The 14139-nt window shown below is 46.8% G+C and overlaps 1 protein-coding gene across 1 annotated transcript in view; it reads right to left on the bottom strand.

The window, feature by feature from the left end:
- Nucleotides 1-14139, bottom strand: part of LOC119400029 (myocardin-related transcription factor A) — a 259756-nt gene that overhangs the window by 11749 nt on the left and 233868 nt on the right. Inside the window, exons 11-14 of the mRNA XM_049417946.1 lie at nt 8096-8245; nt 4668-4830; nt 3957-4182; nt 883-1059 (exon numbers count right to left, since the gene is read on the bottom strand). Coding sequence (XP_049273903.1) covers nt 883-1059; nt 3957-4182; nt 4668-4830; nt 8096-8245 — 716 coding nt within the window. The remainder of the gene's footprint in view (nt 1-882; nt 1060-3956; nt 4183-4667; nt 4831-8095; nt 8246-14139) is intronic.

The following is a 14139-nucleotide window of genomic DNA, read 5'->3' on the forward strand; positions in this document are numbered from 1 at the left end:
GTGGGAGAGAAATGAAGGAAAATGTGTCGTCCGTTCGTGCTTCCTTGCGCCGATTCCGCATTTTCCGCCTTTCCCTGTCTTAAATTTAGCTGTGACAATGTGGAGGTGCTGTCACAGGACATGATAGGCTTTTCCTATCATAATATGCACTGGATTTCCAGCAACCAATACAGACTTGAAGAGGGTTTCACAATGCAGAATAATCTCAAGACTAAAATTCCTTTACCAATTGCTACCAATTACAAATTCCTTTACCAATTACTACGTAGCTATATCATGGTCACTTCCACACATCACATTCTCGTTACCTGCAAGACCCGCCTAAGCACTCATTGCAACTAAATAATTCTACGGCAATCTGCCAACCTTTAAGTCTCACAAAAATTCCCCTCTCCATCGGCTATCTCCCGCTGGAATACTTTATCTAATGATATTGTGTGCTGTAATACGATCGACTTGTTCATGAACCTCATTCAGTATGTCGAATTTACAGCATGAATTTTTGACAATGTATGTATTTTCGTGTATTCATGTACCCACTCCTGCAAGGGCCATGAAGGGCCTGCAGTGTATTAAAAAAAAAATAAAATAAGGGAGAGCTCAGACAGGTATAGCTTGCCCTCTGCCTCCTGTCATATGCTAATAAGGCCGGCCTGTATGGCCTACTGAAATACAGTCGGCTAAACGAGCTGAGCCAGTTATAATCCAGTTCCACAAATGGTAGCGACATGCAGGCGAATATCCGGAACAACTTTTTTTTCATTTACTGAGGAAAAGAAGGAAATCAACAAAAAATATGTTTGTGCTAGGAGGGTGTAAGCACGATAAGCTGGCTCCGCAAAGGCAAGGGCACAGACCAAAAAAATAACGAAAAAAACGTGCCTCTGGAGCTCGCGCTGTAGCTCTTCGATTCGCCTCTGCTGGATTTTCATGAGGTCTTCCTCCATGCCGGAGCCGGACAGGTCCGTCTCGGAGGCGCTAACCGCCGGAGAGTCCTGCTGCCCCATCAACAGGTCTCCGCTTCCATCAACCTCCATCGGAACCACCGACGGCGGGTTGCTGCGTTTTAACCGGACATGCAACCGTAAAATCTCTGCGAAGCCTCCCGTCACCACATACGGAAGGCATCGGCGATAATGAAAAGCGGGGACCGAATAGCAGCAATCAATAACAACTGAAAAACTCCTATGCTCGAACCATACGACATGGGGGTTATGAGTAGTGCCATCAACGTTGTCCAGGTTGATTTTTCATGTTACGGGGTTCTTTGAAAAGGAGCAAGGTGTGTGACCGGGCTAGCTGGTATTCCTCTCCATGTCTGCCGTCATGCGCAATTCAAATGAGCGGTGATCACGTGTGCCATCTTGTTCTCGTTTTTCCATGTTTGTGTTAATAAATTTCAGTTGGAAGTCAGCGCTAGTCCTCGTCGATTTTTCGTCCTTGTGTGTTTCACGCGCTGTTCACATCACTTTGAAAAGGCCCTGTTTCATTATCTTGACGTAAAAAGAAAACCTGTTTAATCAGAGGATGATGTTCAGGAACATCTGAGCCTCACACACTTTTTATACACTCATACCTTGATTAAACGAACATGGATTACAATGAAGTAGATGAAGAACAAGTCTTGTCATGGACACAGTGTTACGAATATATACATTTATAATGAATTTTCGGATATACAGTCGCCGACCGTTTATTCGGACTCGGCGGGAACCGCCGAAAAGTCCGAATAATCGGGAGTCCGAAAAAAAGGATTCACCAGAAAAAAGCACTTTTATTGGCCCGGCGGCCGGAAAAAACTTGTCAGTGCGCGTCTGTACACATGTACGCTTACGCGCGACCAAGTCGGCCTGTATTTCAGCCAATGTTTGGCCACCCGTGATGGTCGGCAGTAGCACTGTAACGGCCTATGCTAAATCCGCATTTGATGACTGGTGTGGGTGGTGCGTCATCACGGCAGTCACTGTCCACATGCGCTGGTTCGAGTAGCTGACTGATATCTCATCGCCCAACTCGGCGAAAACTCCCAAGGAACTTCCACCTGGTGAATAATCGCCGCTTTTTTCGCCATCGTCACGGCCTTGTAGTTTCCGCGTTTCTTTAGTTCCGACGGCGCACATGGAACGGGCAGCGCTTCTGTTGTCGTACTCTCTTTGTCCGAATTAGGATCCGCGTCGTACTCGTACGCGCTGTCATTCTCCTCAAACGCCGCACCGAGCCGATTACAATCTTGGCTTGGCTTGGCCTGCTGTTCGGCCGTGATAGCCGTTCAATGGATACTTGACTGGCTAAAGCCAAAAGGCAACCGTTACGTGTAGCCAACAAACATAGCCTTCGAGATCGGTAATTTCTGCGTGGATTTTTGACACTGGCACGATCTCCAGTTATAGCCAGTGCAACATTTCAGTGCTGGCAACCTATCAAAATTTTGTAAACATTGATCAGCCAGCCGGAGTCCGAAAAATCGAACGGCGGACTGTGGGGCGTCCAAATTTTCGGTCGTGAGTTTACATTAGTTCAATGGGACGAGTAGCGGTGCCGCGAAGGTGTCCGAATAAACGAGCATGTCCGAATTTTCGGCGTCCGAATAAACGGTCGGCGACTGTATACGGTAACTATTTTTGTGTCAGATGCGACTTCGTTATAATGATGTTTTAAGTGTATCACAAGGGTACCTATGGTTTTGTTAGAGACTATTTGGTCGGTCCTTTACCTCCCTAAGGGTTCGTTCACACCTGCAACTCGCAGAAGTTGCGTGGCCAAGCCAAATTGGCAGCAAGTGGTTGGTTGCTTTGGTTGAAAAACGTCTTGCCACCACAGATTCTTGCAAGAGGTACCCTTTAATACAAAAGCACTGTTTCATAAAAGGTGCAGCAAGTTCTTTTTGTGCACCTAACTGCGTGGCAAGCCTTACAACGTCCTTGTGAGAGAAGTCTGTTTGAGTCAAATGAAACTTATCAATGGAAGACTCGCACTACTAACAATTCCATCGCATTTCGCTACTTTCGGTTTAAGGGGGTCACGGAGCATCCCTCGGACTTGGTGAGAAAACACGTCCTGCGGAAAGCAGACACTGCTATGAACAGCTCAGCCAAATCTCGCAGTCATGCGCTGATTGGAGAGTTTCGAAGTGGAGCGCGAATTTTCTATTTTCTCAGGTGCCCCTTTCTTTTTTTATACAGAGGCTAGTGCCCAATCTCTTCGGAACTGCCAGCGCCTGCTGTTTGACGTTAAGCAACAGATAGCATGCTATTAGCCAATAGCAGACATAAAGCAAGAGTGTAATTAAAATCAGACATGTTTCTTGCCACAGGGCGCCTCCACGACAGTGTGCTAACATTAGACAGTTGCCATATTAGTGCACACAGGAATCACAACCGAAGAGAGCGATCACGTTTCATAACGCGCGCTCAAGATCATGACGCGCGCTGACATAACTTCTTTCCCTTGTGCCACCCCTCCCTGTTCGGCTTCCAGCACGCTCGTTCGGACGAGAGGAGAAAGCACTTAAAGCGTGCAACAAATCTCTGCAACTCCGCTCGTTCTTGACAGATTCGGGAAATTTTTGCGGCAATCGATTCGCGAGGCAATAAACTCCGATACTAAGGTCATTCAATGACTACACTCAAACCTCGTTATAACGAACACGGATATAGCGAATTATCGGATATAACGAAGTAAATGAATAATAGCCTTGTCATAGCTACAGTGCTACAAATAAACGTCTGTAACAGATTTTTCGGATATAACGAAGTTATTTTCGTGGCAGATGAGACTTTGTTATAATGGGGTTTGAGTGTACTTCGAAAAGTCATTCAGGACCCCCATAAATCTGTTACGCTACTAGCAAGCGCACCCCGCAATTCTACCGCACGACTGAACATCCGAAACTTTCAGCTCCTAGTTTCAATACAGGAACTTTTTGGACACTACTTGCAACGAGAAGTCCCACTCACCCATCATGCATATCCAGGGAGAGCCCCAGCGACGGGGACTGCGGAGAGGAGAGGTCCGATATGTCCGTCGCCTCCACCGAGGACACCGGCTGGTCCGAGGGCGAGCTGCTGCTCTGAGTCCCCGCCGAGCCGATGTCCGAGTACGGCTTTAACCTCTCGATGAGCTGCGGCTTGGACCCCGACACGGGCAGGTTGCGGCGCTTCAGCTCCGCCTTCAGGTCGCTGACTGCGTTGGACAGAAAGAAATCGTCATCGTTGTCATCAGAATACAATCGCAGCATTAAAAGACGCGTGGTATTGACAAAGACAGGTGCCATGCTTTGTGGGTCCATTTACTGCCCTGTCTTTTTGTGTAGTGGTCACGCATACTCTTACTTCTTTACTGCCTAGCCAAGCCTTCACTTCTGAATCGTCATCGTCATCAAACTCGTACAACAACGAAGCCGTTTCCGTGATTTCCAGTTATCAGCATCACCCAATAGATTCTGCTCTATGCCTGCAAATTTCTTGACACGATCAATCCATCAATTCCTCAACTGCCCTTGTCTTTTCATACTGACTTTTACATTCATAATTATTCCAATTAGCAAGTTAACATTCATAATATTGTTGTGAATAATGTTGTGAACACCTCAACAATATCTTGAGCACAATCAACATTTCAATTAACATGGCAGCCATAAATAACAAAAGAAGGAATGGCAAGTTCACCCTTCATGTCCTCCAGTTTGGACCGCTGACGTGGCAGCTCAGGTGTGATCGCCATGGCGATGGGAGGCGAGCTGACTGTGGGTGGCAGAGGAGGAGGCGGAGGGGGCGGGGTCGCCAACTGTTGTACAGGCGCCGGCTGCGATGCCTCCGACACCACCGGCTTCTGCGAGCGAGAAATAAAAATTGTGGGCTTATCGGAAAACGACAACGCCGGCAAAAATGCAGGCGAACACTCCTAAACAACTACTACACGTGCCATGCACTGTGATGTGGAATGCAAGGGTCGTGATTTTATGCGCTAACAGAAGTCATGAAACTTGCGCAACCTTTCTAATTCTCCCATTAAAAACACTACTACAGTTATGTGGTGAAGACATTCTGTCTGTGGGCATAAAACCCCAGACAAAAGGTAACACCTCTTAGGGTTTCAAAAACTGACAAACTTGCAAAGGATATCAATCAGACCAATGTATCCTAGCAAATGTACGGAAGTACATATGTGTGCCTACATGTATGTATGTATGTATGTATGTATGTATGTATGTATGTATGTATGTATGTATGTGTATGTGTGTGTGTGTGCACGCACACGCGTGCGTGCGTGTGTGTGTGTGTGTGTGTGTGATACATACGCATGTATTAATGCATGTACAGGCTGTTTCACGCTTGGGGGCAAACTCAAAGCCCATTGCAATATGCTCCGAGTTTTCCCCTGAGTGTGAAACAGTCTGTACGCACTAATGCATATGTATGTCTGATCTTGGTGTGATGTACGTTATGTAGTATGGTATGTACATATGTATGGTACATTATGTATGCATTAGTGCGTGTACTAATGCATACGTATGTATAACAGGGGTGATCGAAAAGGAAGAGAAAAAGTGAAAAATTCATTCCTTCGAAAAGTACAGATAGCCGAGCCATATAGTTTTCACATAAATTCTGCCCTTGTGTATGTTTCTATAAAGGCCAGCAAATATCCCAGAGAATGAACAAGCGAACAGTAAAAATGCAGCTAGAAAAAAAAAAAAAAATCAGGAGCCCTTCCCAAAATCAGGAGCCCTTCCTCTATCAGGAAAATGGGGCCAAGCAATGCTTTGCACGTGCGTGCCTTACCTATATTTCTTTCTCTCTATCGCACCGGGCAATGCTCCCTCCTAAGTTTTTCCTTCTTCTATGCTGGGAATTGGACCTTCACCCATGTGCTTAGCAGCACAAAACTTCTATTGTTACAGGCAACAAAGACGGTCATGCATTCATATCCAGGCAACAATGAAATGTGGCAATGTGAAATGACAAGTGACCTCGATAAAAGTTCAGAATATCACATTAGAAATGGCTAATCACCGACAAACCCACGATCGAAAGAGCATAAATTATTGGAAAACGGCGCGTACAAATACGCATGTGATAGGCACACCTTTGAGGGCCACATTTCTGCACAGCCGCATTTCTTTACGCTCGCTGGCACCACATTTTTGCTAACTATGCCGCCTACGCCACTGCTGGCTAAATCTCAACTCCAAAAAAGCTTCGCTTGAAGAACAGTGGGTTCAGGGTGTAACGATAAACTGGCATTAAGAACCTCCCCCGCCCCCATCTGCCCCCCGTCTAAAGAAAAAAATGCAACGAAAAAAAAAAGCAATAAAAGCAAACACAATATCAAAAGACCAATGCGAAACACGCGAGTGCGTGACAAGTGGAAGAAGAAGCGAGACTGACAGGGTGAACCACGCGTGCTCCAATTTGCGGAGCGTGAATGCCATCCCGACCTCGTAACCCTGGGAGAGTCCGCAGAGGACCCGTGTCAAATCGCCGAGGGGGCGAAGGACTTCATTTGAAAAGCAGTGCCCGCAGCCACTTGGACCGATGCCTGAACTGTCACGCGCGGAGCTACGTCTGCCTTTCCTTCTCGCCTTCCTTCCTCCTTGCAAATGGTCACACCACAATAGTGAGAGGGGGAGAGGGTGAAGCGTGGTGCACCGTGAAATGCGTCCCTTTGTCTTAACGCCTGGTGACTTTTGCTTAGCCCTGGGCAGGATGGGGGAACTCCGAGGCCTCGGCGCTTTAAAGAGGTTAAATTTTCCGGCATGCCAGAGTGGCAGGGCACGTGGAAAAGACGAACGGCAAAAGAAAAAAAAAAGACAAGGAAAGAGCAGGAAATACAAGGACGTAGAAGATGAAAACCGGCGCCAGGCCAGTTTTATCAAACGGTTTTGAGACAGGTTCAGAGTTTCTACCAACAGACGTCTTAGTGGAGTGCAGACATCAGCTAGCATTTCAGCTTGTTGTACGCCCATGCAATATTTCAGTAATATCACGCGAGCATCGACCCCAGGATGCGGTAGTTCTTGATATCGACAAGAAGCAACGAGATCAGCGATACCATGATCGGCGTCACACCGGCGTCACACCGGCGTCCTGAACACATGATCGCACAGATAAGGCTGATATTGTGCATGCATCTCTAAGCAAGCAGTGTAGCAGGCAGTGCTCGCGCACATGCGTGCTCTCTGCAGTTGCACACCATGTCAGAAATTTCGTTACTTCTCACCTATATTAGGTGCTACCATGTCCAAGGATCAACACTCGCGCGGTATTAAAAAATTGCAAGGGTGTAGATGCTAACAGAGCACTTCACCACAGGGTAGACATACTTTGTCCCACTATCGAGAGAGAGACAATGCTTACAGACAGTATACATAACTTACGGATAATATACATGGTGCGAACGCGACGTTAGTGGGAGAGCGTTACCATACTGCAGGTTTCAAAAGAGAGTTTTGGCACATTCAAGACATTTGTACAGAATTCTTGCAGGTTGCTTACATTATTAATAGGCTTTAGCATAGCAGAAAATGGCACACAACTCAGTCACTGGATTGATATTGAATGAGGAGAATGTTGCTGCTGTGAAAGCCAACAGTTAGCAAACTCAGGTCAGTGCTGACAGTACACTAGTCAACATGGTAGCTAGCCAAGCAAGGCCTCTACCTAAGACAAGTTGAACTGAGGTAGATATCATTGCTGATGCCATCATACCCCGTAAGAAAGTGGGCAAGAGAGCCTCCCCCCCCCCCCCCCCCATGTAGACATTGTCTTCAATACAGGCAAAGCATCCCAGAGTCAAATCTCAATATGTACAAATACGGATATAATGAATTATTGGTTATAACAAAAATGATAAATATCATTAACACAGTTTTGCAAATGTACATTTAAATGAATTTTCAAAAAACCAGAACTGCTTTAGTGTCAGATGCAACTTTGTCCTGGCTTGACTGCAATGCTACAACCTGTCTAGTTCACTGTTCTCCGCAATGGAATGGTCACGTTGGCCACAACTTTCAACATTTTCACACCCTGCAGCGGAGCGTGAGTAACGAAGTTGACCCTCTTTAGCCGACTGTTCAAGCGGTGTAACTCACCTGAGTGGCAGGCAGGATGATCTGTGGGTACTTCTGCTGCCACTCGAGCTGCCACTGGAGGAAGAGCTGCTGCTGCTGGAGCAAGAGCTCGTACGACGACTCGGACGACGTCGACGTGGCTGGCTGGTTCTTTTGAGCGCTTGGTGGACCCTGCGTAGCAGGCGTGGACGACATTCGGGTGCGGATCCAGGATTTTCCAAGGGAGATGAAGATTGCACCAAGTGCTTATGATGAATAGCAGTACAGTAGGCTCTCAGTAAAACGGAATTGCTGGGTCTTGACTGGCCCATACTCCTTGTGCCATCTCACTACGACTCGCCAACATCTCCCAAATTAACCTCTCAACTAAATCCTTACGTGGAACTGGCCGTCATCCGATAGGTTTGATACTTCAATGCTGCACCCCTGTTCATCTCTTAGTAAGTGGCACAACTGTTAAATGGAACATAATTTGTTGGTCCCTTCAGGCTTCGTCTAACGAGTGTCTACTGTAATAAACTTAATGGCGCCCCAGTAAGTGTTCAAGTGACACAGCAACAGTTTCGAAAAATGATGTCACGAGTTTGTTGTGTGCAGTCGCTGGAGCTGCACACAAGAACTTCAAAGGCGATGGGGGTGGTGGTCTAGACACCACCCCCCCCACCGATCCATGCATGACTTTGTTAGTCATGTAGCACCAATATGCCTTTAATTTTTCTTACAAATGTGTACCATGCCATGGAAACACAGTCGCTAAAAACCTTTTACAAACACAGTGTGCAACACTACAATAAAATTCATTACTGTTTTGCTAGTGCACTTTCCAATTAACTTTGCACGTTATTTTGCAAATGGCTCTTTTGAAATAAACACCCAGCAAGCTTTACATGAACCGCTGGTCTATTTGGTGCAGCATGTTCCGTTAGTTGCAGGAAACCAAGAACATCAAACAAAAAACAAAGAAAGGCTCCAGCTGCTGAATGGCAAGACCATACATCACAGGCACCAACAACAACTGGTTAGTTGTTAGCTGCGCTTGCCTTTGCCTCCTCGTGACCTTGTCTGTCTTAAGTTGCAGCCTGAACAATAACAAACAAGCCTACAACAGGAGCCAGCGTAAATAGCGCATAACTGGGCGCGAAATTGCGAGGACGGAATGCACAAGAATGAGAACTGAAGTCCACAACAACTGACTATGCCATTATATTTCTCAAAACAAGCCACAAATAGTAAGCAAGAACAAGTCTAATCCATTAATGCAACAAACGAAAACGAGAAAAGGGAGCGGTTGGTACAGCTGTGGAGAAGGAGATGAAAAAGAGCGCTGAAATGTACGCAAACTAAGCGACCCCTTAAACAAAGAACAAACAAAACTATTGCAAAGTAGTGTAGTTGTGTGCACAAACAAAAGTGTGTGCTACGTAGAATTAGCCAGGTGTTTGTGGCAGTCGCAAGTTGGCTCTTGTGGCACTCCTTGCTTTGCTGTGTTTCCCTGCTTTCGTCCACCACTATCGCGCCAAGCCTTAACCAATACGAAAAGTGCGCCCCCCCCCCCCCAGTAAACCTTTAAACAACAAACGAAAATAAGTACTGTAAGGTAGTGCGGTTGACTGCACAAAAAGAAGGCACAGGGAAAGAAAATGAAAGTGTAGAGAAACGAAAATCTCAAGCATGCGACGAGACAGCACGCAAGGAGCGAGAAACGAAGGGGGAGGGGAGGGGTTGGTGCCAGGCGTGCCGTCGCTGGGATTGCGGACGACGCTGGCGATGTGCCAAGGAAGACGCGCGCTGCCGCTTGTGAAAAATAAAAAAGAGACCGGCTCGGCCAGCCAGCCAGCACCTGAGACAAAGACAGCCCCAGTGAGCCACTGACTGGTGAGTAGAAGGGACAGGACCGGCAAAGCGAGCGAGCAAACCCCGCTTGTGCCACTTGGCAGATGAACAGACGCCGCGATGGCGGCGGCAGCCGACCGCGGGACGTAACAAAAAGCGCAGAACGTTCGAAGAAAGCAAAAACGGCTGCAAACGTGAAATGCCGGTGGCGACGACGGCCGCCGTGGACGGCCAAAAGCGTAACGAAACGGTGGCAGAGTGAGCTACAGAGGGAGGACGGTGGCTGGGGCTCGGCAGAGCAGACTGCAAACGTACGTCTGTCACTGCCAGCAGACGACACAATTGTGAGCGCCATTGTAATATATGTCACGAGCGGTTATTTGGGTCGGCAATTAAAAGAAATTTACGTCCAAAGTACTGACGTCCAGTTACCGCTCGAATTGTGCGCTTGCAAATGGCGATCCTTTCTTGTTTTATGTGGATGAAGAGGCAGAAGTGAGCACTGTCGTCTGCTAGCTCGGCCAGACAACGTGACTGCGACTGATGTAACAATATTTGGTGTGAGTGGTTATTTGAGTTGCCAATTAAAGAAATTTAAGTCAAAATCACTGCTGCCTCATTAGTGCCTGAATGTAATGCATAGAATGCACCTTTAGGGTAGATATTTATGCTATTGCGTGCTTGGCAATGATGACATTCGGTCATTTCACATGGATAAAGCCTAAGTAGACATGGGAACACTGTCATCACCTAATTCAGCCATATGACGTGGCTGTTGCAATAATATAGTTACAGTGGTCGTCTAGGTTGGCAAATAAATTACGTGTCCAGACTACTGCTGCCTCATTAGTGCTTGAATCTTGTGCAGAGGTTTCATCTTTAGAATGGCATTTGTATCAATGCACCTGGCAATGATGCTTATTCGTTTCATGCAGACGAAGAAGCAGAAGTTTAGACATAAAAACATGGGTCTTCTGCATATTCAGCTACTAAAATAAGGTGCCCAGTCTGATGGGAATTCCACTACATAGCTACAACACAAGGCATTATCCTGAAAGACTGTGACCTCATGAAAGAGTGATTAGCAGAAATATTGCCGGAATGAATCAAAACATTCTCGAAGTGGGAGCATTGTAGCGACTTGTGGAAAGACATCTGGCCTGCACCCCAGACAGAGAAAGCCCGAGTGAAACATCGACAGGCAAGCGAGCATCGTCTGCAGTTTGGCAGCTGAACAGACGTCGTGGCAGTGCGGTCGACTGAAAATGAACCAAAAGCACACCACATTCCAAGTAACTAACAGCATAAAATGCTGGCAGCTGAAGCCGCAGACACTCAAAAGCGCAATCAAGAAAGAAACGAGAACTGGCGGGAGCATAGGCTGGAAGTTGCAGTTGAGCAAGGGAAGCAGAGCAGACAGCAATGAGTACTTCTGCTGCATTCGGCAGACGACGCGAACGCCAGAGCTGTTATTTATATCTACACTGTCGTGAATGCGCTTTAGCGGGCACTTAAAAACAATTTATGCCGCAATTACTGCTGCCTCATTAGCACTAGAATTTCCCACCGAGATTGTATCTTTCTGAATTGGCTTCGAGTCATTACGCACTTGGCACCGATGCCCACCCGTATTTTGCTCGGCTGAAGAAACAGATGCAGACCAGTAAACACAGTAGTCTGCAATCTGAGGTTTTGAGAGACGATGGTTAAATCCAGGAGAGGAGCCATTTTGTAGCCATTCTGCACTGCCTTCTACCGTTCAAGCATGTTCTCGAGCATAGCGTTTCTTACAATGATCTTAGAACTGGCGCTTGGAGCTATCCCATACATAGGAACGCTGGGATGTGTTGGGTTTGAATTGGCATCATTTTTGGAGGGCCAAGACACCTAGAAGACGCACCTGGCAAGTACGGTCCAGTCTGTCAATATAGTTCATTTTGTTCTGAAGGAGCACACAATCTATTTCCTTTTTGTTAATATTACACCAAAACAGGCTTTATCTAAATTTGAGAACTTTTGCTTGAACATACATTTCTATGAAATGCGAAGAGTATTGACCGGCTGCTAACTGTGGAAGTGCAGAAGAGAAGGTCAGCACTCGCTATGTGACAGTTTGTTGTCTGGATTTACTCCCTGCTTGATTGTATACAAATTTAAAAGTTACGAGAAAACACACCCAAACAGCTACGATACATATGCATCTGTAGAGGACCTGTGTCCCATAAACATCAGTGGCGAAATGGACATGGCAAACTCTTCCTAAAGTGGCGTTTTCGACTAGTTGAGGTCGTGCAAGCCGGTTTCAAAGAATGAAGCAATGCCGGTACTCGAGACTCCCGCAGCACAGCTCGTATAAGCTCTCCTAGTCCTCAAACTTGTGCTGTGTCATCGCCGAAAATATGGGATTGCATGGCTGACCAGTCACCCCCATTGCCGGTGGACATTGCCACTACAGTGATGCATCTCCCGTTCCCTCCGCACGCGGGACGACCGGTTTTCGCTTGTGAGAAAATGAAGGAGTCCCATCGCGGCGCCGGCAAGCTTGACTCTCGAAATAAACCGCAACGACGCCCCCTTTGCTCTCCGCGAAGAAACCCCTCCCCTTTTCCGTTTCTTTTTTCGAATCCTCAGACACCGCACGGCAGTTACGGAAAGAAAGCGCACGTGTACGCGTCGTCGGAGCGTGCGAAACAACGCTGCAGCGAGCGACGCAAGAATCGTGGCAGACGCATGGTGGACGCGTGTGCCCCGACAATGGGAGGAATAAACTAACGTGATTCGTAACGCAAAAAGCGAGTGGACTCGGACGCGGAACCGAGACGCGCTGGGGAAAACAAGACGAAAATAAGCGGCGACGAGGGGCGGGCACCGCAGAGCGGCGCGAGGAGAGCGCACGTGTGTGACGGAACGTGTTCGTCCTTCCGCGCCGCCGTCTCGACAAGTCGACAGTCCCACTTCATGGAGTGCCGGTTTTCTAGTGCACACCTGCCGAGCTGTTTTCTTGGCAAGCACTCGTAGACGGAAAACATGTTTTCACCGCGCTGCATAGAGATTTACGAGTTGTGGGAACGCCTTAATGGCCTTCTGTCTCAAGGTGCGTGAATGGGCTGCGTCTTCAGTTGCCCTTTGTTATCTTTGAGAAATGGAAAATGACTTTCGTCAAGGAGCTTTGACCCCTTCATTGCCGTGGGTGAGCCGAGTTCGTTTACGTGCCAAGGAAGAGGCCGGCTTGTTGACGGCAGTCTCATTTTTTCTTGCACTGCCCTCTTTATTGAAACGTTCCATATGTCATAATAAATCCGTGTGATTTCCGTATAATCTTACAGAGCATATATGGATTTCACATAAATTTCATTAAATTTCCGTAATATTCTTATGGATAACATATGAAATTGTTGGAATGCAAGCGGAACATTTAAATACGGAAAGAAAAGCTGGCTTCATCGCTGTGACATATTGCAGCGTGTAACCCCCTTACACATGCTAGGTGACCGTCGTCACCCTTACCAACCGCGCATGTCATTAGCAATGATCATTACTACAACCTCAACTGCACAGAGTATAAAACTTCAGCAATCACAACTTCACGAGATGACACCACAATAACTAGAGAACTGTAAAGTAGTAATTAGGGGTGTGCGAATATTCGAAATTTCGAATATTTTTCGAATAGTGTTTCCTATTCGATTCGATTCGCACTGAAATTTTACTATTCGAACTATTCGAACTTCCCAAAGACAAAAGCAGTCAACGTCCGATTGAAAGTGACCCCTTCAGATTTTCAATATGCTTCACCTCATTACACTCCCGTATTGCGGCAAAGCTGCCTTTCAAGCTCCGTTACGGTCGAACTTACATCTGATTGAAAGTGGTCTCTAGATTTTCAATATGCTTCACCTCCTCACACCCCCGTATTGCGGCAAAGCTGCCTTTCAAGGTCCGTTACGGTCGAACTTAGCCAAGAGACAGTCAACGTCCGTTTGAAAGTGGATCCTAGATTTTCAATATGCTTCACCTCATCACACCCCCGTATTGCGGCAAAGCTGCCTTTCAAGCTCCGCTACGGTCGCTAATGTATTAACTCAAGAAAACGCTGGTTCCAATATGGAGATGAAAGATGTGGCAGAGTTGAGGGCTCAATTAATGCTCTTTTGGACCTGAAATTTTGGCAGGAAGTCCGAAAAATCGGACGCTGAAGCTTTTTAGCATCCAAAATTTCAGATGTTCTTATA

The sequence above is a fragment of the Rhipicephalus sanguineus genome, chromosome 7 (genome assembly GCF_013339695.2).
Source record: "Rhipicephalus sanguineus isolate Rsan-2018 chromosome 7, BIME_Rsan_1.4, whole genome shotgun sequence".
Lineage (NCBI taxonomy): Eukaryota > Metazoa > Arthropoda > Arachnida > Ixodida > Ixodidae > Rhipicephalus > Rhipicephalus sanguineus.